The sequence below is a fragment of the Triturus cristatus genome, chromosome 7 (assembly GCF_964204655.1).
Source record: "Triturus cristatus chromosome 7, aTriCri1.1, whole genome shotgun sequence".
Lineage (NCBI taxonomy): Eukaryota > Metazoa > Chordata > Amphibia > Caudata > Salamandridae > Triturus > Triturus cristatus.
In genome coordinates, this window is record NC_140590.1 from 286,411,778 (window position 1) to 286,437,815 (window position 26,038).

A 26,038-nucleotide genomic window follows, 5' to 3' on the forward strand; every position below is an offset into this window, starting at 1 on the left:
TGTGACAGTCCTGTCACATGGAAGAACCTGGCAACCAAAGGTGTGCAGGAGGAAGGAATAAGAGCAACAAGCGTCATCACACTGAGCAAAACGTCACCACCTGCAGCACGGGTTGTCCAGTGGTAGAAACTAGTCATCATTGCCACTTGCATCATATGTCACCTAAGGAGCATCACACCACCTGAGTGGAGCCGTAGGCCTACAAAACAACCTGGAGAGTGACAAGGCATCCCTGGCATCGTGGGAGGCTGACCTCCCGGAGACCTGCTGTTACATCTAGTGAACCTGAAGTCTGCTGAAGAGAGCATGGTCAACCGTTTGTGCCATCCACCTTTGGGTTTGCAGGAGAGACTTGGTTGTGGTCCTGTTCAGACCTCCTCAGTGACCTCGTTGGGAAGTAGAAAAAAGGCTCCAAGGAATCCACACAGGCCCATGGCAATCCAGGGGCATGGGCCTCAGGGAATTCCAATGACAGGGGAATCCCGACACGAGAGAGACATCTGCAGCATCTCCACAGCAGGTACCAGGAAGCACTGAGGTCGCAGTCGGAGTATGGTTATCCCAAGACTATTAGATGTATGTGCCCCTAAGTCCTGATAGCAAGAGCACACAGACCCTGAAACAACCACCCTTGCGGCGGAACGAGTGACTTGTATGTAGCCCTGTAGGCGGTTCCCCAGCAGCCACTTCATGCGGCCTGGGAGACTTACCGCACAGTCCAGTAGAAGCCCAGTGAGAAAGGTCCTCAAGGAAAATCCTGTGAGAGAGGAGTCCTGGCATGAGAGGGACATCTGAAGCTTATCCACCATCGGGTACCGGGAAGCACCACGGCTGTCAAGGAAGCCTTTCAACCCCCACAGTGTCGTCCTCTGTCTTGGCAGGTTGGCCATCCATGGAGCGAGGGCGTTTTCAAATATTTCTCTACAGCAGACTCCACCACTGTTCTGGATGCAACATCGTAGTGACATTTGTAAATAGACTCACCGTGAGACCAGGTGGAACAGGATCAACAGTGTGAGGTGGACTGTAACATCATGGACAGGCGATTGAGAGTTCCGCACTTCATCCACACTGCCATTCATGCCCGTAGTAGTCTGGCTGAACTATGTAGGTGTGCTGTGATGCCGGGGGCTCCCAGCTGCACCTGTCCACTCATCCTGTCCGGCAATCAACCTGAAGAGACTTAGTGGTATTTTTGTTATGTTTTGTATTTTGCTTTGCTCTCTCCCACAAGTTGGACTTGTTATCTATTTTCAATAAAGTTTGGGAGGGATGTAGTGACCTGCTGGTCATGGTCTAGTGTTTCTACACTATCCATCACAGGTGTCACCGGTCAGGTGACCCAGCTAAAAGGGACCGGGCGCACGTCTCCTGGGCCAGTTCCAGATCCAGTAACCCAGTGTTTGTGTTGCGATTGCTATGCAGAAGGGCCTAGGCCCTAACCATTGCTGGGTAAATACTGTGTCATTACTGGAAGTCGGGACCCCGGCCTAAGCATTTTCAGTGATTTGAACTGCAAAAAATATACAAAAAATACAGAAACAAGCATTCATCAAACAAATACACAAATGAATAAATATTTTATTTAAGTCACAAACAATCTAAATTTTTATGGAAATGTTGAGCTTTTCTAAATTCAATTGAGGCAACTCATCATCCTTGCTACATTCTGTTTGATGCACTTGCACCACTCCCACAAATCAATCTGAGTATACTAACTTACATGTTAGCCTCCAATTTCAAATTCCTACACATTTACAGAACGTTTTAACATTTGTAATTTTACATTTTGATTATTTATGTTTACTTTATTAATCTATTTAATTTTCTAAGCAATTGCAGACCCCTTGATTAGGCTTCGTGGATCCCTGGGCTACAGGTTAAGAACCACTGCGTATCGCATCAGCGGGATGCAAGCTCCTTGTCGCATGCTCCTCCCCCCCCCTCTATGGAGCATGAGGACAGCGGGTATTCGACAGGAGAAAGGCTTACTAGTATAAGTTGGATAACTTATGTACTCTCACGGATTGCTTAAGCAAAAAGAAAACAAGCATTGGCTGTGCCAATAGATCTTGCCTTTTGGATTTAATGGCTTTGCCAATGGCTTTTAGCAATGTTGTACATCTTCCCTGATGCTGTGCTATGCTGTGCAGCACGTCTAAAAAAGCCTATAACACGTCTGGCTGCGTCATTTCTTAGGTGTGCGCACCATGGATGTGCACACCTAAAAAGGTGGCAAAGCCATACAGGAAGAGAAGAAACACATGAAGCAGAGCACAACGCTTAACCAAAAAGAAAGAAGTAGTGCCTGAAAAGTAAACAGTGGAAGGGCAGAAGTAATAAGGCCATGTTCTAGGGGAGGGTCATACGAAGGGGGCCAGATTCACAAAGGTAAACTTAGACGTTTGGTCTAAACTTATCAAATATCTAAGTTTACGACTTTTGGAATTCACAAAGGGCATTTTACGAGTACTATCTTTATGTCTTCACTCAGGCCAGATCTCCACCCCGAGTTCGGACTTAAAGATAGTACTTGTAATTGCCCTTGGTGAATTCCCAAAGTCATAAACTTAGACGTTTGGTCTAAGTTTAGACCAAATGTCTAAGTTTACCTTTGTGAATCGGGCCCAAGATGAGGAATTAAAGCCCATACAAGCTAACACATAAAAAGCAAGAAAATTAAAGTGGCACTAAAGCCAACCAATGGTAAGCAATACTAAGCCCACTGTAAGCTGACAACAAGTCTTTTCTCAAACAACCACCTCGTGCTGTCTGGTAGGCGAGACCTAAAAAAAGATTCCCTATAAACGACTAGTGGAAGGATAGAAGCTAGCAAATTAAAGAGATGGTAAAGGTGCTAAGGGACAGATGCAAGATGGACGAGGAAAGCCATCAAAAAAGACGCATTATATGTGCGTTAATATAAAGCCAACCTAGTGGATAGGTTCCTGGCCCTATAAGTTCTTGGCAAGCCCTCAATAGGTTTTTTGAAACCAGACAGCTTGCACTGTCTATTAGACTCAACTTAAAAATGTAGCATGTGGATTTGCACTTTTTCAGGTGTACATCTGGAAACCTGCAACTGCCACTCCTTTCCAGGCATATGTCATCAAAAATGTATATTGTATTGCATTGTAGAATGTTTATTGTACCCATGGCAAGGCCATAAAGCACTCTGGAATTTCCAAAAGTCATACATCTGTACCTCATATTCACAATGAGTGCAGATTTAGGATTTCTTTCTAGAATGAGGCCCCATACGTTTTCAGAAAAGTATATGGTTGTTGGAGGCCTAGATCCGGTTTTGTCCACCGCCTAGAGACGCGTTTGGTAGAAAGCGCTATACAATTGTACCCTATCAATTAGTCAGTCACGTGTGACTCCATTGTAGGGTTCCCATGAGAGAAGTGACCGCTCTTGCTGCCGTCCCTGCAGGCCATGGCAGCCCTGCTGCCGAGATGGACATGGTCCAGGACTTGACCCAAGAGATGCTGAACTCTGGACGGAGCTCTGAGGAGGAAGAGGAGTGCTCGCACGTGTTACACAACCTGCCCGTGCCTCCAGCCCCCACCAGGAAAAGGAACAAGACACCTGCCCAGAAAGGTGAGCTGGCTCTTATAGAAGCCGTTGATGTACAACCTAGGTCCAGAAAGGCCCGATCCATGCCAGATTTTCAGTATAGCGACATAACAAGTCAATGGGTTTCACTCAGATTCATAGTATGTAAATGTTTCCTATATGGTTTTCCTGAAAACGTGGCCTGGATCTGGGATTATTGTTTTGATATTGTATGTTAGTGGTGGGTGCTCGGTTATTGCTGGCATTTTACCAGAAGATGTGTTGTTCTGGGCTCGTATTTTAGCCAAGGGTGCTTTGTTATTGCTGACATTTTGACAGTACATATATGGTTCTGGGTGGCATTTGAGCGATTGGGTGCTCTATTCCTGCTGGTATTTTAGCTGTGGGTACATTGATTTGGGATGGTCCTTTAGCCACGGGCCCTTTGTGATTGCTGCCGTTTTAGCAGTGGGGGGTATTGTATTGGGATGGTATATTATCAGTCGATGAGTGATTTTCCCCACTGTTTCTTTTCAGTATAGGGACTCATTAACTTTTTTGGGGGGGGCAATATCACCATGCAGCCACCTGGCGTTGGGGGCTCTCTTCCCTTTCTATAAACTTGCTCATTTTGATAGCCTTGCATGCTTTACGCTCAATAGCTCACATCTCCCCGACACCCCCCAGCGCCTTGAGACCTTAAGGGGTGATATGCGTGCGCTTTACAAATGGATATATTTTGGACTTGCGTGCTTTATACAGATTTTGCCGCTTTCACCGGGGGATTTTTGACCTTTCATCTTTGCCCGCTTCAAGATCGCCACACCAATTCTGTAAAAATGTTGAATTGGGATTATTAAGCGCCCTTTTCTGGCAAAGTGAACAAATTATTTTTTTCTGGCCAATTAATAATTTCTTGACAATAAAACATTCTTTACAGACATGTTCCATATTCCTTCCAGCCTCCACATTAGTGCCCCGACCTATTCGCAATCCAATAACAGTGAATTTTCACTCCATACTGGTAGGTGTATGTTGCATATATATATTCTATGTACAGCACCAACGCACTTTTCACTATGCACCTTCACTGCGTCGGTATGTTGGAGCACCTGTATTGTGCTGAAAAGTGTCTTTTTTACACATCAGGGAACTGTATACAGTGAATAAAATTAACTTTAAAATCACAATCTAGTGTTTTAAAATCACAATTCTTTGCCTATGAGGTTTAGGTTTAAAATCCCTCCCTGAGGGAATCATTGTTTTTCTTCTGCACTCATCTGGCCAGGCTTCCAGGGTTATAGGGCTGCCCTATAATAGTTACGTATAGTTAGTTCTGGGTTGAAGGGGGTCTAAGTGCACTGTTGTTGTTGCAGTTAAGTCAATGTTTACATTTGTCGAAAAATAAAATAAAAATAAATTTAAAAAAAATATAGTTAGTTCTGCGGGTGATCACAGGTTCTTAGGGGACAGTTGCTTGTGCCTCAGAGATATCTTAGACTCAAAGACTAGAAACGAGTGAGGGAAAGTAGTGAATCCAGGCTCAGTTGGCCACATTATGGAGTGCAACATTATGAAGCATTCACCCAGCCCAAGGAAGAGGGACGCGTGTCCTGCCATCAAATTCCATGCCGTGTAGACATCTTCAGCCATGTTACTGCCCCGTCTCTGACTCTACCCCTCTCATCCTTGTCGCCCCTTTATCCCTTTCCCTCCAGCGCCTTCTGTTTTCAACATCGCCAGCTACAGGAAAGAGTGCATCCGCGAGGGCCAGCAGGCAGAGGCGGTCTCCTTGGATGACCTGGAGGGAGACTCCGACATTTTGAGCCGTGTCATAGACGCAGGACCACTGGCTTCCACCAGCAAGGTGAGGGAGCAGGCCTCACCGCCTGGGGTGCGTCGGGAGACATGTGGGGACTGTGGTCTTTGAAGGGAAGGGGCGTGTCTTTATTTATTTGTGCCTTAGACTCCCAACGTACCAAAAAAAAGCAGTGGGTGTTTATGCACACTGGCTGCTTTGTGACCAAGCCTTCATTCTGAGTCGCTCAAAATGACCATTTGGTATCTTTCACAGAATACTACCTAATGAACGCTAGTGAGGCAGGTCGTCTATTTGCAAGCCCCAAGAAACAAACAGAAAATGCTTGGATGGATGTCAGCAAGGGACAAAAGACCATGTCCCTGCATGTGCATTCTCTTAAAGTTTCTCAGATAATGTATACCTAATGAGTGATTACAACATCCCAGGACATGTATACTTAATGAGTGGATACATTGAATCCAGTTGATTTGTCCAAAGTAGTGGACATTATTCTAGGTGATAGCTACGTAATGAGTGGACACAGTGTTTCTGAAGAAAGGCTGCAGTGTCCCAGAAGGGGTGCATTTGATAAGTCGATACAGCATCCTTGGTGATGTATTTCTAATCAATAGATGCAGTTTCCCAAGTGATATATATGTAATGAGTGAATGCAATGTACCTGGTGATGCATAGATAATGAGTGTATACAGTGTCCGAGGTGATGTTACCTAAATAGTGCATACATTATCCCAGGTGATATTTAAACTAAATAGTGCATACATTATCCCAGGTGACATATACCTAATGAATGGAGGCAGCATCCAGGTGATGTGTACTTTTTTTTTTTATATAACTTTATTTACCCATTTTTGGATTAACACTACCGATTTCAGCTCCAATACAGTACATTTGCAACATCTCACGTTATAATACAACTGGTATAGCAGAACATGGCATATATCCCCACTTTACTGTGCATGCCCATTACAACAAAAGTTTCGCATTGCGTTTCGCCAAACTAGTGCCTACATCATATCTCACAATGGGGTCCGTCCCCTTCATAGAGGCGCAGTACAAGAAGCATACAAAAGAATATGTAGAATCAAGAGCAAAAAATTACATTTCTGATCGGCCGCAGTTATCCAATACCAGCAGGCTCTAGACCAGAGTTAGCTTGGGGAGAAGGTTGTGTGTGTGATGCAGTCGAGTAGCGTTTAAAAGGACCCCAAATATCTCGCGGCCGAGAAGTACTGGGCAGTGTTGTAGCATACAAATCATAATTGATGTTGCAAAACGCCATGCTATGCAGCCAGTCTTTACATTGCAGTGCTGTCCTCCGCCCCCATTTCAGCGCAATCTCCCGTTCGCCAGCAACAACCCCAATGGCGTGAATTTTCTGACCTTCTTGGGGATTTTGGCCACTTAACCCAACAAAGCTATGGCCGGAGCAGGGTCTATGTCAAATGTCAAATCCCAGCATATCCCCCAGTATATGAAAGAAGTCCGTCCAAAATTTGCTAATTGTAGGACACGTCCAGGCCAGATGCGCAATATCCGCATGTGGGGCCTTACTTTTAAGACAGCAGTGCGGTCGGTCTGGATCTATTGTGTGTGACTTATCTGGTGTGATGTAAATTCTATGTAGGAATTTAAAATGTAGGAGCTTATGAAGGCTATTTAATGACACCTCTTTCGTCTGTAGACAGCATGCGGCCCACTGCTCATCAGATATGGGGTGCCTCACAAGCAGCCCATATCTTGGCGTCATGAACTGGAATTATGTCCAAACAGGCCCTATACAACTTCGAAACCAGATGGACCCCCGTGCTGCTATCTATAACCGTGGATAAGGGGATGAAAGGGTCTGGTTCTATGGGAAAGCCCGTAACCTTGGCCCGTAACGCTGTGTGCAGCCGAGTAAGAACGACTTATTCCATAAAGGAGACTTTTGGAAATTTGTTCTCATCCGTAATTGAAAAAGCCTGACTCTCAGTGTACAGGTCCCCTATTTTTGTCACATCAATTCGGGAAAGGGTGCGCCGTACTACTCCCTCCCCAGTGATTGGGATCCAGCGAGGGTTTGGAAGCGGCAAACTAGGAGAATACATAATTGTCGAACCCAGCACCCGGATCAGTTTTTGCCAGGCCCAGCTGGTGGTGGAGCAGGTGATGTGTACTAAATGAGTGACCTGATGCATACCTAAATATTGGATAAAGTGTCCCAGGTGATGCATACTTAATCAGTAGATACAGTAGCCCAGGTGGTAATTACGTAAATAGTTGACACAGTACCCCAGGTGATGTATACGTAAAGAACAACATAGTATCTGAGGTGAAGATACCTAACATGATACAGTACCGAAGGGGATGTCAACCTATTAAGTGGATAATATATTCTGTAGGGTGCCCTAAGCAATGTCTGCTTATTGAGTCAATACAGTAGTACCCTAGGACATATGTTTAACAATTGAACTCTGTACCACAGGTACGGTCCACCCAATGACTCAACCCACAAGTAACTGTAGTATCATGTAAGGAGTGGATGCAGTACTGGAGGGGATTTCCAGCTGACAAGTAGGACGATTCTCAGTGGGAACACTTCAAACATTTAGAGGCACAGTGTTAATGTTCAGTGCATTTTGACCTTTGAATCAGGATAGCCAGGTGTAGAGGAGTGCATTACTGTGTGGTGAGCAGGGTGTTTGGTGTGGGGAAGGGTGAAGATCAGACTTTAAGCATGTTTTTGAGATCTTCTGGTCTTTAGGTAAGTGACAGAGCTCTACTCTCTGCTGATCTCATTGTGTAGTTCCTCTGCGGGTTGTTTTACACCTCTACTCAAGAGCAGTGTCAATGGTTTGCAAAGAACAAGTTGCATGCTTCTATATGGCTTGATTTAGAGTTGTGTGGGGGCATTTTCTCCAGAAACTGGAGGATTTTCTTTTACACCCACTTTCCCCAGACCCCAACAATAAATGTGGCCCTTTCTTAAACAGGACAGGCAAACACATAAACATCTTACTTGCAGGCATTCCTGATCACTATAAACCCTGAGTCATAGCCAGTAGATCCTAACAATTCACTCTTCTTGGTTTGGTGACAGTGTACTATGCGCACGTAGACTCAAAGCATTCATTCCTTTGTGATTTCATTCTCTTGTGGACCAGGCGCAAGTAGATGCCAATAATTCAGTCTTCTCAGTTTCTTGGCGGTGTACCAGGTATAACTAGATACAAACAATCCACTCTTCCTGGTTTGGAGGCAGTGTACCATGCGTGACTAGATTCAAACAATGATTTTTTTCTAGGTTATGGTGACAGTGTCCCAGACCCAAGCGGATTCAAACAATACTTTCTTCTTGGTTTGGTGATTGTGTATCTGGTGCAAGAAGATACTAAGAATTAATTCTTGTTGAAGTACCAGGTGCAAGTTCAGCAATTTATTCTTCTCAGGTTGTTAACTGTGTTGCTGACATAGGTGGATTTAAACACTTCATTTTTCTTGGTTGGATGACTGTGCAATATGCAATATGTAAATGTGAATAATGTATTCTTCTCAGTTTGGGGACTGTGTTGGAGGCGCAGGTAGATTCCAACAATTCATTCCTCTAGGTTTGGTGTGACACCAGATGAAACCCAGCAAGTAAAGAGGAGTGCCTTACGCGGAGAGCAGACAGGCAAAGGGATCTTTATCTCAATTATCTCAATTACAAGGACTGCTTTATCAGGCTATGTTGTAGGACATACAAAGGCAAAATTGTATTTTTACCTCACATAAGTCCCCTAGATGATGATTACTTATCTATAAGCTGTGTTTAGCTATTGCTATAAGTGCAATCTATTTTGAATCGCTATTAAATAGATATAGCATATTCTTTTTTTTTTAATATCTTTTTATTAAACATAAACATTGACATTCGGCAAAGCAGCGTGCACTTACATGGTAAGGTATGGCGATTACATTTAGACATCTTTGGTTGCTGGTACACATATCAAGTGCCGAGAGGGCTTTAAGGAGACAAAGGTTTATCCTCCGAGGGGACCATATGGGCCGCACAAATATCTCCCCGGTAGGTGTTCCACTTACACTATACAGCGGACCACTGCTCAGGGCATCCCCGTGCCACATGGACCGTTTTCTCCCTGAACATAACCAATCTAAGTTCTTTTTCCAGGAGTCCAGAGTCGGTGGGATTCCTTCCCCCCACATTTGTGCTATATCACGTTTGGCCACCTTTGCACCCAGAGTAGCCCAGAGCCTCTCCACATCCGTCAAATCAGTGGGTACCCAAACATTAAGGAGACGTCTTTTCACCACTGGGCGAATGTCTGTATGGAGTACTTCCCACATGACCTCCTGTAGCCCCCGCCAATACTCCTGTATCTGCTCACATTCCCAGAGTATGTGCAGGAAAGTGCCCATCTGACCACAGTGTCATCTGTAATTCCCCCTCCCCCCTCCCCATATGAACCAGCTGTGGCCCAGTGACGTACAGTCTATGCAATATTTTAAGTTGGACCAGTCACAGCCGAGCGTAAATCGCCACCTCTTGGGGCGAGGCCACCGCCTCTCGCCATTCTTCATCGTCAATCTCAAAGCCATCTCTTTCCCAACACTCATGTAGACGTTCAAGGGGATCCGGGGCATTGTTAATCAGTTTTTTATACGTTAATTAAATTGCCTTCTGTGGAAGATATCCATCGAGCAATCTGTCTTCTAGCGGTGAAGACTCAGGAGGGGCCATGCCCCTCTGTCGGGTTGTAACAAGAGCATGGCGGATCTGCAGGTAGGGGGAAAATTCCGAGCCGGAGAGCTCGAATTGTTGTTGGAGAGTGTCAAGATACAGCATATTCTTGTGGTAATATGTATGTGTGTGTGTGTGTGTGTATATATATATATACATAAAGGATTTCGACTCGCACCTCCGTACGTTCACTATTAAATAAATTATGATTATTTGATGGGTTTGCGAGTCGCTATTAGGAAGGGGCGTGTAAAGGGTGGCTCTTCCTAATAGAGAGTCGCACTGGTATGTATGAATGTTTTGAAACCGGGAATGCAGTCGCAAAACATTTGCAGATTGCCACCAATTTCAAATTAGTGGTAAGCCATGTGCAAATGAGAAGGGACGCGGACGCCAACATTTTTTCTGTGCAGGTAGTGGTTCCATGGACCACTTCCAACTGTAAAAAAGATTAAAAGAAAAGTGTATTTTTGTTTAAATGCATCCCGTTTTCCTTTAAGAAAAACTAGCTGCTTTATTTTTTTAAAACTGCTTTATTTACAGAGCAGTCACAGACATGGTGGTCTGCTGACCCCAGCAGGCCACCATCCCTGTGAGTTCCGGCCATTCCAAATGGGTCACAAATTGCGACTTGCCTCATGAATATTAATGAGGCAGGTTCCTTGCGACCCATTTGGGAATTACAGACAGTGTCTGAGACACTGTTGTACATCGAGTTTTGCGATCCGCAAATTGCGAATCTCTAATAATCGCAACTTGCGAGGCGCAAAACCTGACGTTTGTACATGTGGCCCTTTGAGAATTGAGGTCTGGCCCAATGTTCCAAAATGAATACCAAGTCTGAGTTTCAGGGAGATATAGTCAAGCATCCTAAAAGGGAAACTGTGTAAAAGAAAATGAAATTTAGCAGTGAATAATAGTGTACCTATGAAAGTAAGATGAACTATGCAGTGTGCAGAAGAAGCTGCTGATAATGTAAAAGTTTAGAATTTGGAGGCTGTCATAAATGGGCAAAGAGATGAGAGAAAATACTACCAAATATGCTTGTGTATCAGAAAGATCTTATACACCAGTTACAATTTCAAATTCTGAAGCATAGGAGGCCCTTGTAACTCAGAGGATAAAAAGCTTGTTAGATAAAGAAGGTGATTGTGGCTTGAATATGAAAATTGTGCTGCAGAAGGTGTGACTGCAATTCAAGCTGTAAAAGTACAACTAGTTGCATCTGAGCTACTCTACAAATGGACTATAAGTGATATGTGCAAACATGGAAGTGTGCATTGAGAAAATGGAAGGGACTGAACATTTGACATACAAGATGTCCAAATGAAGCTATCAAATGTTCGAAAAAGTTTAAAAAATGATGAAACCTAAGAAAAGGGTGGTAAAAAGTGCTCAAGGTGACGCAACTTACAGATTGTGGGCATTCTGAATGGCTGGAGCGGAACAACAGAATGGAAGTTTGTTTGAATAAATTGATTAAAGAGCTTGAGTTTCTGGAAGACCCTGAGCTTTGTTGTTCTGTTACATTTGCTAGTGGCATTCTGTTTCAACCCTAAAGTCTAAGGGCTGACCAAACAGAATTTTTGCTAATATTTCAACGTTTTACTTTTGAGCAAGAGCCTAAGAGCAGGCCAAAGGGTTGAATACAGCCTATTAAATCAAAAAAATGTTTTCACATGTCAGGTATATTACAACAGGAGACTATAGACGCACTCAAGCAGATAGGAATAACAACTGGATACTAAAAGTTACGAAAGTGGAACATAAGCTATGATCTTAAGGTAGTATTAGAAGGGCGCCATATGGTGTGTATAATCCATGATGAAGCCAAAGAAAATGTTAATTAGCTAAAGGAGGGGTCCCTATACAAACACGCTGTATTATTTGAAACTCCCCAAAAATTGTTTTGCAATGCTTGCACAACTATTCTCTTTAGCAGATTGGAAGTGGGATAGTGAAGCTGCACCTTTGGCAGGATGTAATTAGGGAAGTGGGGCCCTCATTATGAGTTGCCCATTTGGGATGTGATTATTATCACACCTGATGAAATCCAACACTGTGCTCTAAAGTGTTATGATTTTATCTGGCCCAATAATGATCACCCATTATTACAACTTTTCCCTTTGAAACAGGTTATTATATGCAAAATGTGGTGCTTTCTGTACTAAAATCTGCACGTGCCTCTATTTTCCAGGCACTTTCCTCCTTTGCTGACATGTTTAACCTGCTAAAATGAATGGGAATGCAAACTTTATTGCACCCAGTAATTATCAGGTGCGATCAAAATCGCAAAACATACAACTGCAAGCCAAGTAGAGACAGTACTGCTGGTCAGTAGCCTCTAATGGTTGGACACTGAACCAAAATTGAGGTCTTTTTAAGGACTACTGAAGTAGATATCTGGGTATGGAAAGGACAAACGTGTCCATGTGAATTATTACCAATATTATTGAATGCAGTCAATACTCCAGGTGAGGTCCGCATAAGACGTAGCACAGTACTGCATAGGAGTTCTCACTCACTGGTGGATACAATTCTCCAGGCGAGTCCCACCAGTGATAGACCTCTGTTGCGAAGGTATGGTCTCCCTAATGAACACGCACAGTACTCTAGAAGAGATGTGACCAATGAGCATGTGCAGAGGCTTAGGCCCCTGTTGTCTTGTGGTTGTACTTTTGACTAATCCAAAAAGCTTGAAATGTTAGCAAGCTTCTCACATTGCAGTCTGATTTTATGATGATAAATCCCTTCATCCCTCTCTGGACCGCTGATTTTGAAATGTGTTTGCTCCATATGTTTAATCACAAAATAAATCTGCCATTCTCTCTTATCCACATCTTGAATTCAGGAAGAATCATCTATCCCAGCAACTCCAGCGACCCCGCTTAATATTGATGACCTCGAAGAGTTTGCCTTCCGCCCCGCGCCTGAGGGTATAACACTGCAGTGCCGTATCACCCGTGACAAGAAGGGCGTAGACAAGGGCATCTTCCCCACCTACTACCTTCACCTAGAGAGGGATGACGGGAAGAGGGTAGGTGCTCTCAGTCCACACTTCCAGGATAGTTGTGATCCCATACAGAGAAGACCACATTCATGAGTGTTCCCATTACTTTTCAGCTGTTCCTGATGGCCGGACGGAAGAGAAAAAAGAGCAAGACTTCCAACTATCTCATCTCCGTGGACCCAACTGACCTGAGCCGGGACGCGAGTAGCTTCATTGGGAAAGTCCGGCGAGTATACTGTAAAGAGCCCCAGAGGCTTATTGCATAGAAAAGCAATCGGACACTGAGAAAGCAGCTACATTCTGCTAGGGCTACCAGGCTTCTGCTTGCTGGGTGTGGCTGATGGAGGATGGTGTCTTCTTCTGTGAAAGACCCTATCCTGGAGAAGAATCAGTAACATACCAATGTACTGTATACACCAATACTCGCCACACCACTGCTGATGCAGCATTTAAGACTACATAAGACTCTGTGTAGTTTTGATTTATTGCATGTAAATAAAATTACCTACATATTCACTCATTGATTTGAGAATCCCCCAATGCTCTTTTCTAACCCTGGGCAATGAGCTTACGGAGATTTGTTTACTACGCATTCCATTAACATCCATTAACAACTCTGTTCCAAGTCAGCTACTAAACTGCACCCACAAATGCTTCGATAAAGCAACTTTACATGCTAAAAAGCATATAACCAATTCACAAAAGTGAACTTTGAAAATGAATAACAGTCAATGAGAGAGGTGATGATTTTGGGGTCCCCCCAGCCTAGGGGGAGGACCAAGCAGATGCCTTGAACACAAAGAGCATATCATGCTGAACGATTCAGTGGTGGTCCCATCCTATTAGGACCACCCCAAGCACAGTTATGGGCAAAAATACAATCCCAACCAAAGGCCCTGCAAAGCATTATGGGACAAGATTAGCAGTGGGCAGTGAATATTATTATAGTATCCAATATCAAAATAATTCTACAAAGAGCTGCAGTTCAACTAGTCATTACTAGGTGTCCCTCACGAGTCAAATGCAAAAGCATTGAAATTATTACATCAAGCTGCAGTTGCTATGTGTCCCTCAAGTCATGCTTTTGCATTTGACTCATGAGGGACACCTAGTAACGACTAGTGGAACTGCAGCTTCATGAAAGGGTTTCAATGCTTTTGCATTTGACTCGTGAGGGACACCAAGTAACGACTAGTGGAACTGCAGCTTGATGTAATAATTTCAATGGTTTTGCATTTGACTCGTGAGGGACACCTAGTAACGACTAGTTGAACTGCAGCTCTTTGTAGAATTATTTTGATATTGGATACTATAATATTTACTGCCCACTGCTAATCTCGTCCCATAATGCTTTGCAGGGCCTTTTGTTGGGATTGTATTTTTGCCCATAACTGTGCTTGGGGTGGTCCTAAAAGGATGGGACCACCACCAAACCGTTCAGCAAGATGTGCTCTTTGTTTTCAATGCATCTGCTTGGTTCTCTCCCTACGAAGTTGCAGAATTCACTGAGTTTTTGTTCAACTTCGTGGAATTCTGCGTAGTAGTACTTCGCCAATTATACCCACCCTTACATCTTTTCTACCCTCAAGGACTGCATCTGTATAGCCTTGCTCGTGCCAAGCTGCCCCAAACTGAGATGGTATGGTGGGTGAAAATTGATGAATTAGGATAAGGCCCTGAGAGATTGCCAGTGGCTGAGCTTAATTCCATCCATCACCTTGTTTTTGATGCCCAAACTGCCCTCTGGCTCTTTTCTCACAGTTTGCCTGTCTTGCTTACTCCTGTGCATCCTCTCATCCATGTGCATGGTGCCCGTCAGCTCATTATACAAAGCAGCACACGTGTTTATGACCTCCCCAGGGAAGAAGCTCTTCTTTATTCTGTCTCTGGCTCCCCTGCAGGTCGAACATCCTAGGAACCAAGTTCACAGTGTTTGATAATGGTGTGAACCCAGAATGCAAGCCCTTTGTGCCGGAGTCTGAAACCCTTCGCCTGGAGCTGGTAGCAATCTGCTATGTGAGTATAGCTAGGACATGTCTTATTTTGTTGCATAGACCCAACAGTCTTAACACAGTTATAGGATACTCTGTGTAGGAATGCAAGCCCCGTCCATATGTGGTTGCAGCTACTACGCTCCCACAGTTTTCTATCAAGGGCACATCTGCACATGCGCATGTCATGTCCACCCGCTCCTGAAGTACTGCAAACAACAGTGCTTACACACTGCTATAGATTGCACATATACAGCGGTATACCAGCTTTGCCTTCCGCAGAGCTAGTAGAAGCTTCAGTGTTCACATGCTATAAAAGCAACATGTATGCGGAGGTGCAATCCAGGGTACCTCTTACAAGGGCAGTAGACGGGTTCTACGAACCCCTAAATATAGTAGAAGCTGTGGCACAAATGCACTGCTGCAGGAGACACATATGCAAGGGTGAAAGCAAGGCCCATCCACTCCAGAAGCTTTTCGAATTGCATTGCCTATAGGGCAATCAGGCAGTGCCCGGTGGGCTGGTCTAACGGATGGGTGTGTGGGCCTGTGTTTTTAGCAGTTTGTGGGCCTGTTTCATGGTCAGGTGGGCCGGTATTCAGTGTTGATTTCTCTGATATTAACACTAACATTGTCTGCAGTAAACACAAATGCATTCAGTCTCTTGAATCTTGCAAAATACCCATAAACTGTGTCTTTACAAGTTCAAAACTGGCCTCATTTGCAAATGTAGGCCACTTCTTTAGCTCTCTGGTTCGCTAATGAGAGCCACTTTTATTTTAGTTTCCGGGCTGATTTTTTGTCCCAGTCGGACACTGGCAGCCACTCAACCTACCAACCCTCCCCCATCCACCCCCCACCCAAGTTACACAGATCTTACAGCCCTTCAACAGCAAAGGTTTCCTTATTTTGGGACAGTTCTTAAAGGCTTTACCCAGCCTGCCAGGTTACATGTGCCTTCTTAGCATTGAGTGAAGATAAGACAGCTGCCCTGCTGCTAGTACAGATTTACTCTGTAACTTCTACATTAGCGCTATCTTTGAGGTCACCTTCATCTTGCAGACTGACGGTAGAGCTTTCCCATGCAATACTCTGTTTTAAAGTGTCTGATCTCAGGCATCTGTGCCATCCACCCATGTACCCGGAAGCTACAGTAGAGCTACAGTAGATTCTACAGATCTTACAGGTTCTGACCTCACACAACTGCCCTGGATTACATGTATTAATCTTTCAGCCCTCAGCCTACACTAGAGCTTTCACCAACCTGCTAGACACCTACGCTCCTCTTCTGTCGCCCTCACACACACTCCCCACACCCGCAGCGGAGGTCACTCCTTCTCCTACATCGCAGCCAAGACCTGGAACGGTCTTCCGTTCCAGCTCCGTACGGCCGCCTGGCAGACTTCTGAAAGAGACTCGAGACCAGGCTCTTCGACAAAGACATAGCACCCAGATACCCCTAGGGGTGACAGAGTTGTGCTTTACAAATGTTGATTGATTGATTGACATTCAAGTTACACAGGGCCTGCAGACTGAAGCCTCACTCACCAGAGCTGAACTTTGAGGGCGATAGCTCTGGTGGTGGGTTCAGCCTTAGCCAACAGAGTTATCACTTAGGTTTTGCTTTTCTTGCTGGTTCAGCCTTAGCCAACAGAGTTAACCTTCCACCTGCACACCTTTTATACTCCTTACACTGCAGAGCTTTCCTTTATTGTACACCACGCATGCTGGTTCCACACTTAGAATGCCAGCTGTACCGATATGCACTGATTCATGGAGTTTTTCACAGCAGAGCCATCGCTCAGTGTACACTTCTTCAAGGGTGCAGCGTTAATTAGCAGAGCTCCTGCTCAGGATTAACAGGCCTTGCACGCTGAGGCCTGACACAGCAGACCTATCGCTGAGGTCCCACATAGGCTGATGCATCATGAAGCTGTGCATGTCCTGGGTATATACCTCTTTCCCTTTGGGTCACTCTGTGTGACCCTAGTTTAAGAACCAGTCTACAAACCAGAGTCATAATCAGCTCACACATTACTCATAACTTCACCCTAACAACCTTTCTCTCTTTCCTATATCTTCCTTTCTGTTTTTCCCCCCGCCCGCCTCTTTCCTTTCCTCAAGACTCACAGTTGTTCCTTCCCTCTTCCTTCACCTTAATTCTCTCCTCACTCATGTTTGACCGCCTCTCTCACCTTTTCTCTGTCTTATATCCTTTCTTCCTCCCATTCCTTCTAGGAAACAAATGTTTTGGGAATCAAAGGCCCTCGGAAAATGACAGTGATTATCCCTGGAATGACAAAGGAGCAAGAGCGCGTGAGCATTCGGCCGCAGAGCGTGAGTACAGTGACTCAGCAGAACACTGCAATCTAACTCTGTTCTAACAATGGCTGACCATCTACCTCACTTACTCTTGACAAACATGAGTGACACTTACGGCTGCAAAGGGGTAATGATGGGAAGGGGTCACCTACCTGGGTGACCACCAATGAGCTGATAGATAGGGCAGGGTGTCCAGCTTGTGGCTGGATTGCATGACATGCATCCATAATACCAGCCATAACCTGAAGCTGCGGCTGCCATTTTGAGATGGGCAGATGGCTGGAGGGGACAGCTCCGTTAGCGCCCAAAAAGAGCTACTCCCACAGTGGTAGCTCGCTCTTAATTGTTCAGTTCTGTGGCCTTGAGCAGGGTACTGTCTTCAGCGCTTTGGTTTCTGAAAACCCATTAGTATGACTAAAATGGAATAAAGGGAGAAGGGCTTGTTGTGAATTGCCTTCTGGTACAAGCCTTTCACATTAGAATGCACAGACTCAAATTCTGGGATGGAAATTGTTCCGAGTACTGTTCAAAATGCTGTTGGTGGGGTTTTGGCCTGATCCAGAGGTAAGTACTAGGCCTATTATTTGGGTGTTGGTTTCCACAATCATAAAAACACCATTGCTAATGTGGCAAATTCAAGAAAACAAAATGTTTTTTAAGTCCAAGGAGAGGAGAGCCAGCACTGGTTGTACTCAGCCTGTTCACCTGTCATTCTTCTGTGCACAGCATAGTGACCTACTAGAACTTAGTAACTTACTAGAAACCTTATAGATGGGTGTATCGGTTGAGAAATACATCCTTGCACACTCTAAAATCACAATATGACGGGGTTGGCTTGCTCTGTTTCAATTAAAGCACAGCATGTGAATTAGATATTCAAGCCTGGTATTGTTTGCCTGCTGGGCGACAAAGTTAATTTTAGAGCTTAAGAAACCGCCCTGTTTCTACCACTGCTGCTAGCTCCATTGGGGGAAATCTTTGACAGATGGCCTGACTGACAATGCATCATCGATCAAAGCACATCAGTCCATCCGCCATGTTCATGGCAGATGTTCGAAAGTATATTTTTTCCTATTTGGGACATTCAGGGAAAGCCTGGCTGACCTGAACAGGGAAACAAATAAATGACACCCATACACTTGGGAGAACCTCCAGCATGTTAGGGACGTTTCTTTTTTTGTTTTTCAAAAACAAAAACAAACTCCTACTTTGGGAATTGTTTTGCAAAAATAAACTTTGCTGTGTGGGTGCACCGAAAAGAAAAGCTTCACTGCCTTCTGCAGAGTTTGAATTCACAGATATCAATCAATCAATCAATCAAAACAAGCTTTATTCGAATTCACAAATAATTCATAAAAGCTACAGAGCAACGTTTGTATCAAAAACAATTAAAAATCAATATAAAAATAGAATAGATTAAAAAGATAAAAGCAGCGATACATAGCTACAGTCGAATACACAGTCGATATCAGTTTTAGGTTAAGTTGCAGACTACAAATGCTTCCTGCAATTAATAACTGCCAGCAAAAATCGAGACATTACAGCACAAGTATAAATGTTCGGTAGCATTTACAGGTACAAAAAAGCTGGACGACATTGAACAAAGCCAAGCTGTGATAACAGAGGGACAATATGTTTCTTCCTCGTCCCGGAAAAATGTTTACAGAACAAAACAGTGTGCCTTGTGGACTGCAAAGAGATATCGTCACAAGTGCATTTGCCCATGTCAGATGACCAGTTGTTAATAGTGGGGAAGCTGATTGAATGATGAAAGATATTCAGACAAAACCGAGTCAGCACAAACCTATGGTGAGAATTAAACACATTAGCTAAATAAAATTGCATGTTAAAGCTAGTCAATGTCGTCTGATTCCTCAGTACAGAAGGTTTTAAAGTTTCAGATGCTAGTCTCGTTTCCTCTAAAAGAGATAAGCATTTCATTTTGAGTACTTTTCTTTGGACAGAAACCAAGCTATCGGGATGTTCAAAGTACTCAGAGTGACCGATATCAGACAGAAAGTTATGCACATATTTAAGCCAGGGAATATTAAGGGCCGACATCGATCGGAGGCAATCGGTTATAATGGCTCAGTTAAGTGTAGTATGTGTCGATGACCACATTTTATGCCATAGTAGTACTGGATGTATCTTAATCAGGTCTGAAATATACGGGACTCCCAGTTCTGCATGGCATACGTAAGTAGCACTACTTTTCAGAACAGCAAGAAGGTTCCGTAGAGAATGTATTTTCTTCCAGTTGGAGGCTGTCTATCTGCCATGGCCCCATAGTTCAGACCCATACATGGCAGCGGGCCTGCATTTGGCCTTGAATATAGTCAACAATTCCCTCTGGTGTTTAATTCCATGAGATCTAGCAAATTGCAGCAGGGACCTTGTAGTTTTAACAAATTGAAGTTGCCTTGATTTTATGGCCTGTTGCCACTTCCCAGAGTGGCTAAATACAATCCCCAAGTAGGAAAAAGTAGTGGTATACTGAATTTTAGTGCCCTCAATAAAAATGTCACGAGGTTGTGAGGTTGAATGCCCAATTTTCATAGCAAAAGTTTTACCAATGTTGATTTTTAGGCTGTGGTCCTGCATAAAATTGGTAAACTTGTTGACTAGACACTGTAAACCAAGAGGAGTACGAGCCATTAGCACAGCGTCATCGGCGTAAAAAAGTGCCGGAATTGGACTATGGCCTAGTTGTGGTAAGTCGGCACACCTACTTGCCTGGATGTCACCTATGCTGTTAAGATAGAGATTGAACAAGAAGGAGGCGAGCACACAGCATTGTCGTACCCCTCTTTTTATATTAAATGGTTGAGTGCAATCGCCATTAACGCAGTGGCGGACTCTACCGCGACCTAGAGCGTACTAATCTCTAAGAAAATCAATAATGGTGCAGTAAACTCTGAAGCTAGTCATGATGGACCATAGTTTCTCATGTACCACAAAAGCAGAAGATACACAGAAAGCTCTAACTGCCCGGTGGAGATCTCTAAATATGGCGGCCAGTCCATCTCTCCACTGCTCTACCAGAGTGGGGCAACAGCCTGCCAATATCTGAATTAGGGTCTAAGCCTCTAGGTAAAACCTAGGACTAGGGTGAGGTGACAAATATATCCCAGCGGTCAAGTGACCTCAGTGGCCTCAGTGACCTCAGTGGCAATCTCCTGCTTGGAGATTTTGTCGACAACACCAATGGCTTCAGCAGCTGCTCTCAACAACGTGTCTGACTTCAAAAGACCCTCATCAGCTTCAATCTCTTGGACTTTGCTCCACTGAAAGAGTTCGATCTCCAAAAGACTACGGTACTGATTTCAAGTTTGGTGGGTGGCCCTCACCAACCGGGGGACCACAGGTCATACTCTCCGCAGCATTGATGGCGTGACCTAACCTCTGCCATGTTTACATACCTCTGCCTTCCTGCCAGAGATCTCTGTGCCTAAGGAGGAACTGCTGCCCAGGTGCCTCCTCTAAAGGCAATACATATTTGATGAGCAGTCACTCAGCAAACATTTTTTTTTTTAAAATAAAAACAAATTCCCAAAGATGAAGTTTAATTCTGTAAAACAAAAAAATAATTACCTTGAGAGTTTTTCCCCAGGGTATGGGTAATTTTTCTTTTTTTCTCTTTGGACCACCATGCTTTTCTTGGCGGTCATGAAGAGAAAAAAAAGTACATCAAACTGCTCACTCTAAATAGGACGGACGGTCTGATGTTTTTACAAAGATAGCCCCAAGTCTATCGGGTCAAAGTGTAAGGTTTCCACTGGCAGAGCCATTCGGGGCTCCATCGGTGGAAATATGATGGTTCACCCGACTCTAAATAGTGCAGACCGACCATAAATTTGGCAGACCAGGTAATCCACCACATTCATGGAGAAGTACCCCACCACACTGGCGGCAGAGTACCCACTCCACCAAACTCTAAATCAAGCCGTATGTCCTAACAAAAAATTTGACCAGGGTGACCCACTTGGTGTATCTGACCTCCGATACCTCACAGTCGGCCTGAATGCCTAGGTCCCAGTCATCTGTACATTGGCACTTTACATTTCATAGACACCTTTTGTCTTAAAAAGTCAAATGTTTGGTTTCCGTTAGCCAATTTTAATTGTTTTGGTGTCTTTTTCCTATTAAATGTGTCACTGTTTTTATACATTGGTTCAATAATTTTATTGTGTTGTTTCCTTAACCTTAAAATTGTTGGTAGTGCTTGAATGTAACACAGGTTTCTCTGGGAAATTACCTGCAGCGTGTGCCTTAACCTCCAGCCGTAGAACAGAGGTTCTTTAAGATCTGTGTTTTAGCCTGACCAAATTATGGTAAATAAATTGGTAGGGGCGTGCCTACTCCCAAATTATGAACCCAATATCTAATAAGATTGATTAAACTTAACATACATTTCCTAAGTTTCTGATGGTGCATCAGCTGGCACAGGTTCTTTTTAATTTCAATTTTTTTTAAATTGGTTTTAATTAACAGATACATTAGCATTTCTTTAGCGGATTCAGCCAAACTTAGTATGTATTACAGTCATTATAGGAACATGAGATATGTGTTCAGCTGAACCCATCTACATGACTTGCAGGGAAAATAGGTATAGGGTGATAGAAAGAAAGTGACAGTAAAGAAAGGAATGAAAGGAGAGTACGGGAAAGGCTCTGTAGCGATGACTCAAGCTGGGGTTAGCCTGCTGCGAAAAGTGGCAGACCAGCAAGGTCCACCTCCCTTTGGCGTCTCTCTGCCCTTTGTTGAAAGAGTTCCAGATTTGCTTGCTCCGTGCCCCCCCCCGAGAGGGCTGGATTGTATTCAAGGGGGTTCGTAAGAGTCTAAGTATGTGTCGAGTGACTCCCACATCCCCCTAGTTGCTGGCCTCCAGGGTGGGTTCTGCAGAGCAATGTTATCTGCGCCTCTTAGGCATTGCGTCAAATACTATTTCTGTACCAAGTGTTTCCACAGCAGCGTGACCATTCACTGGTCAAACCACTTTTAAAATTGAGGAGGAAGGAAGCCCACTGCTTCACATCTCATTACTGACTTTGCTCAGATGAATTATGGTAAATGCAGTGCATGGGAACACTTTTTAGTAAATGTCTTTAGCTTTCACCATTGTTGGTGCAGTCAATGCTGTGTATCTCTTGACGTGTTTCAGGATTGTCGTACTTTGTCAGTAGAGAGTACCAAGATATTCTATAGGCGCTGGAACTCCTGCTCACAGTTTTCTCAGGTCTCTGTCCCACTCACTGAGGTCTGGCGCCTCAACCAGAGCTCGGCAGCTTATCATCTCAAAGGAGCCATCAAACAAAGTAGGAAGAGAGCATGCTGCCTCACATCCAAGTACTGAGTTTACTCAGATGCATTTTTTAAATTGTGTAACAATTGTGGAGGCCGCTTCTTCACTTCTCTGGCAGTCATATCGTGAAACACTCATCCAATTTTCACTAGGATAAGTCTGGAATATTTTTACCTCCGCAAAAAACTAAACATTTGACAATTTCCTTATGGATTCTCCTCCTAATTTTTGCAGCTGTTGCTAGGTGCAATCTGCAGGCCTTCTCAGTTTGAAAGGGGCCTGATCCCAGTGTAAAAGCTAAGTCATGACTAGGTGATCAAGCAGCAATCGCCATACCCAGCATTTTAATATCACTGTTAATGAATAAGTCAATACAAAATATATATATCTTGGTATTTTATTGTATTAAAGCAAGGCAATTATCCAAGTTTCCTTCATGCTCACTGGGGGGAGCTTTTCTTGAAACGTTTGTTCAAAAGCTTCAATTTGTTTTAGAAACAGTAGTGGCAATATTTTTTTAATTCTATTATTACAGTGATGCATCTATAAATTCCCTACATTAGACAGAAGGCATGAGTGGACCAAGTTCCCCTACTAGTTATAAAGACAGGAGGCCATCCCCTTAAGCATGAAGCCCTGGAATGAAGGATGCTGTACCCTATGGTTTTGTCACAGAACATCGTTGAGATATGTGCCAATCAAGGACTGGCCGATACATTTTTTGTTACTGCCTGTGGAACAGACCACTCTGCACAGTAGCCACCGTGCACTTAAAGTGTCTCCTTAAGAGGGTCACAGTTAGGAGGACTCTTTGATGTTGTTGGTAGTTCTTGATCAGAGACGATCAACAAATGCAGACGTGCATGCAGATGGTTGCAGATTTGCATGACACCCAAAACACCCTGAACCAGGTTTGGGGAAGAGCCCATCATAGATAATACTGAACTAGAAATATGGACAGGAATCCAGCTAAAAGGCAGAGCAAGAAATCAGGGACACATATGATAGCCAGCAGCAATGAACGAGATGAAAAATTAGGGAGCAAGATGTATTGTGAAACATCCTTCACTTACCAGTGCCTGCTTACCTATAGTTTGAACAGGAAATTATATCACAGGGGAAAAGTTAGCCACATTTTGGATTGTAAACTTCAGACAACAATCATGGGAAAATAAACTATCTTGGGAAGGGTCAAATATAAACATATCCAAGAATCATGAGTTCCATTTCTCCCACACAGATGATAGCTGTTTCTGTGCTCCATCTGTTGTGTCTCTCTCACACGTGTTGACTCACCCTGTCTCACAACTTTGGGGTGTCTCTTATAATTACTGTATTGCACTGTATTGAAATGTTTAGATAGTACTCACTACACCAAAGCAGGGTGCTTAAGGGCTTGCCCACATGAGCAGCATGCTACACCATGTAGGGGATTGTAGTTGTAAGGATGTTGGCTTTGTTTTTTATCTTATGTGACATGAGTTTCCATGTTGTGCATGATGACTGCCGAGGTGTGGTTATCGTGTGATAGGATGCAGTGCTTAGCTGTGTGATGGATGAAGAAGTGTGTGCAGTCTTTAGTTTTCGGTAAGCTGGCAGCTTTGAGCAGCTCTGCACGTCCTGTCTTGTACTGCTTATGATCATAATCCACTTAGTTGTTTACTGCACCGGGTTGCCCCTTGTGAGAGATATTCTATAGTTTATGGTCCTGAGGAGGCAACGATTGGAAGGAGAAAGAATGACGAGATCTGATGGGATGGACTACGTTACTCTCTTCCCATACCCGATTGTTATTGTGAGATGTCAGTAAGCAGTCATATCATGCAATCTGCTGGCACCTGCAGTGGTTAGTTATCTCGTGTCCATATGAATCTTCACACATGAGAGAGAGAGAGAGAGAGAGAGAGAGAGAGACAGAGAGAGAGAGAGAGAGAGAGAGGGAGAGAGAGGGAGAGGGAGAGGGAGAGAGAGAGAGAGAGAGAGAGAGAGGGAGGGAGAGAGAGAGAGTGTTTGCTTGCCAATTACACTCTACTGCACTCTTTCCACAGGAGCACGATACACTGTTGGCCCGCTTTCAGATCAGGAACATGGACAGCATCATCGAGCTCCACAACAAGGTTCCCTCCTGGAATGAGGAGACACAGTCCTATGTGCTCAACTTTCATGGACGCGTGACTCAGGCATCAGTGAAGAATTTCCAGATCATTCACACTGATAACCGTGAGTGTCAATCTGAAATGCTTCTCAACATTGGAAGGGGAGAAGGTCTTTATCATGACTCATCCTTTTTCATGGTGATATTTCATGTTCTTTCTCATGACAATGAATACATTTAGCCTCAGAGAAAGAGGGGAGGTGGCCATTATTACAATGATTCATTGGCATGACTTGCCATGACAGGGCGTGTCGGCTGAAAGGCCTCCCACATGAGGAGGTAAGGTGGCCGTTCTCCCCTTACCTCCTCATGTGAGGGAAGGGGAGAGGAGGCGTCTCTGCCACGATTCATCCATTTTCATGACTAACACCTAGAATATAGTCACTCTCCAGAGAAACAAGAGCCATCATCAGGACTCATCCATTCTCGCCACATGTCTATTTGCATGATTTGACCTAATGTGAAGATCATACTTATTTCTAAAAAAGAGGACCATTGTCATTGATCACACATAATCATGACTTTTCATGATATGGATAATGGTACCAAAGGGCCTCCTAGGAGGGGTGGGAGCCATTATGTTGACTTGTCCTTTATCATGATGTTTCCATTGTCATGACTCATCCTTTACCTTGTCATGCCCATTGTCATGACTCATCCTTTATCTTGTCATGTCCATTGTCATGACTCATCCTTTATCTTGTCATGTCCATTGTCATGACTCATCCTTTATCTTGTCATGTCCATTGTCATGACTTATTGGCGCAGCTCATATATTATCATGATTCATAATGATGTGAGTGAAGTACCTGACTGGGCATTGGCAAGAGAATGAAAGGGGCACAATGCCATGAGTCTTTATGCATCACAGTTCATTAGGACTGCAATGACTGCAGGTGAAGAGCCTCAGAGAGGGGAAGTAAGGGGCGACTGCCATGACATGTCACTCCTGTGGTATTATAGATCCACTGCCCCTACTGGTTGAATCCACAGTACTGACTGTACCCACTCACAGCTCCCTTATCTATCTTCGCTTCTGTCAGCCGTTTTGCCTTAAAGAATACCCCCATCAAGTGGGTGTGCTGCTCTAGCCCAGGGATAATGACAGGCCCTCTTTTCCTGTATTGTTCACTCTCCTCCAACTCAGAATTCTATCCC

General features: G+C 44.0%; 1 protein-coding gene across 1 annotated transcript in view; it reads left to right on the forward strand.

Moving 5' to 3' along the window:
* Window positions 1-26,038, forward strand: part of LOC146809449 (tubby protein-like) — a 150,340-nt gene that overhangs the window by 120,398 nt on the left and 3,904 nt on the right. The window contains exons 9-15 of the mRNA XM_085614342.1: window positions 3,436-3,603; window positions 5,277-5,425; window positions 12,952-13,137; window positions 13,224-13,336; window positions 15,012-15,126; window positions 17,340-17,438; window positions 24,774-24,945. Coding sequence (XP_085470468.1) covers window positions 3,436-3,603; window positions 5,277-5,425; window positions 12,952-13,137; window positions 13,224-13,336; window positions 15,012-15,126; window positions 17,340-17,438; window positions 24,774-24,945 — 1,002 coding nt within the window. The remainder of the gene's footprint in view (window positions 1-3,435; window positions 3,604-5,276; window positions 5,426-12,951; window positions 13,138-13,223; window positions 13,337-15,011; window positions 15,127-17,339; window positions 17,439-24,773; window positions 24,946-26,038) is intronic.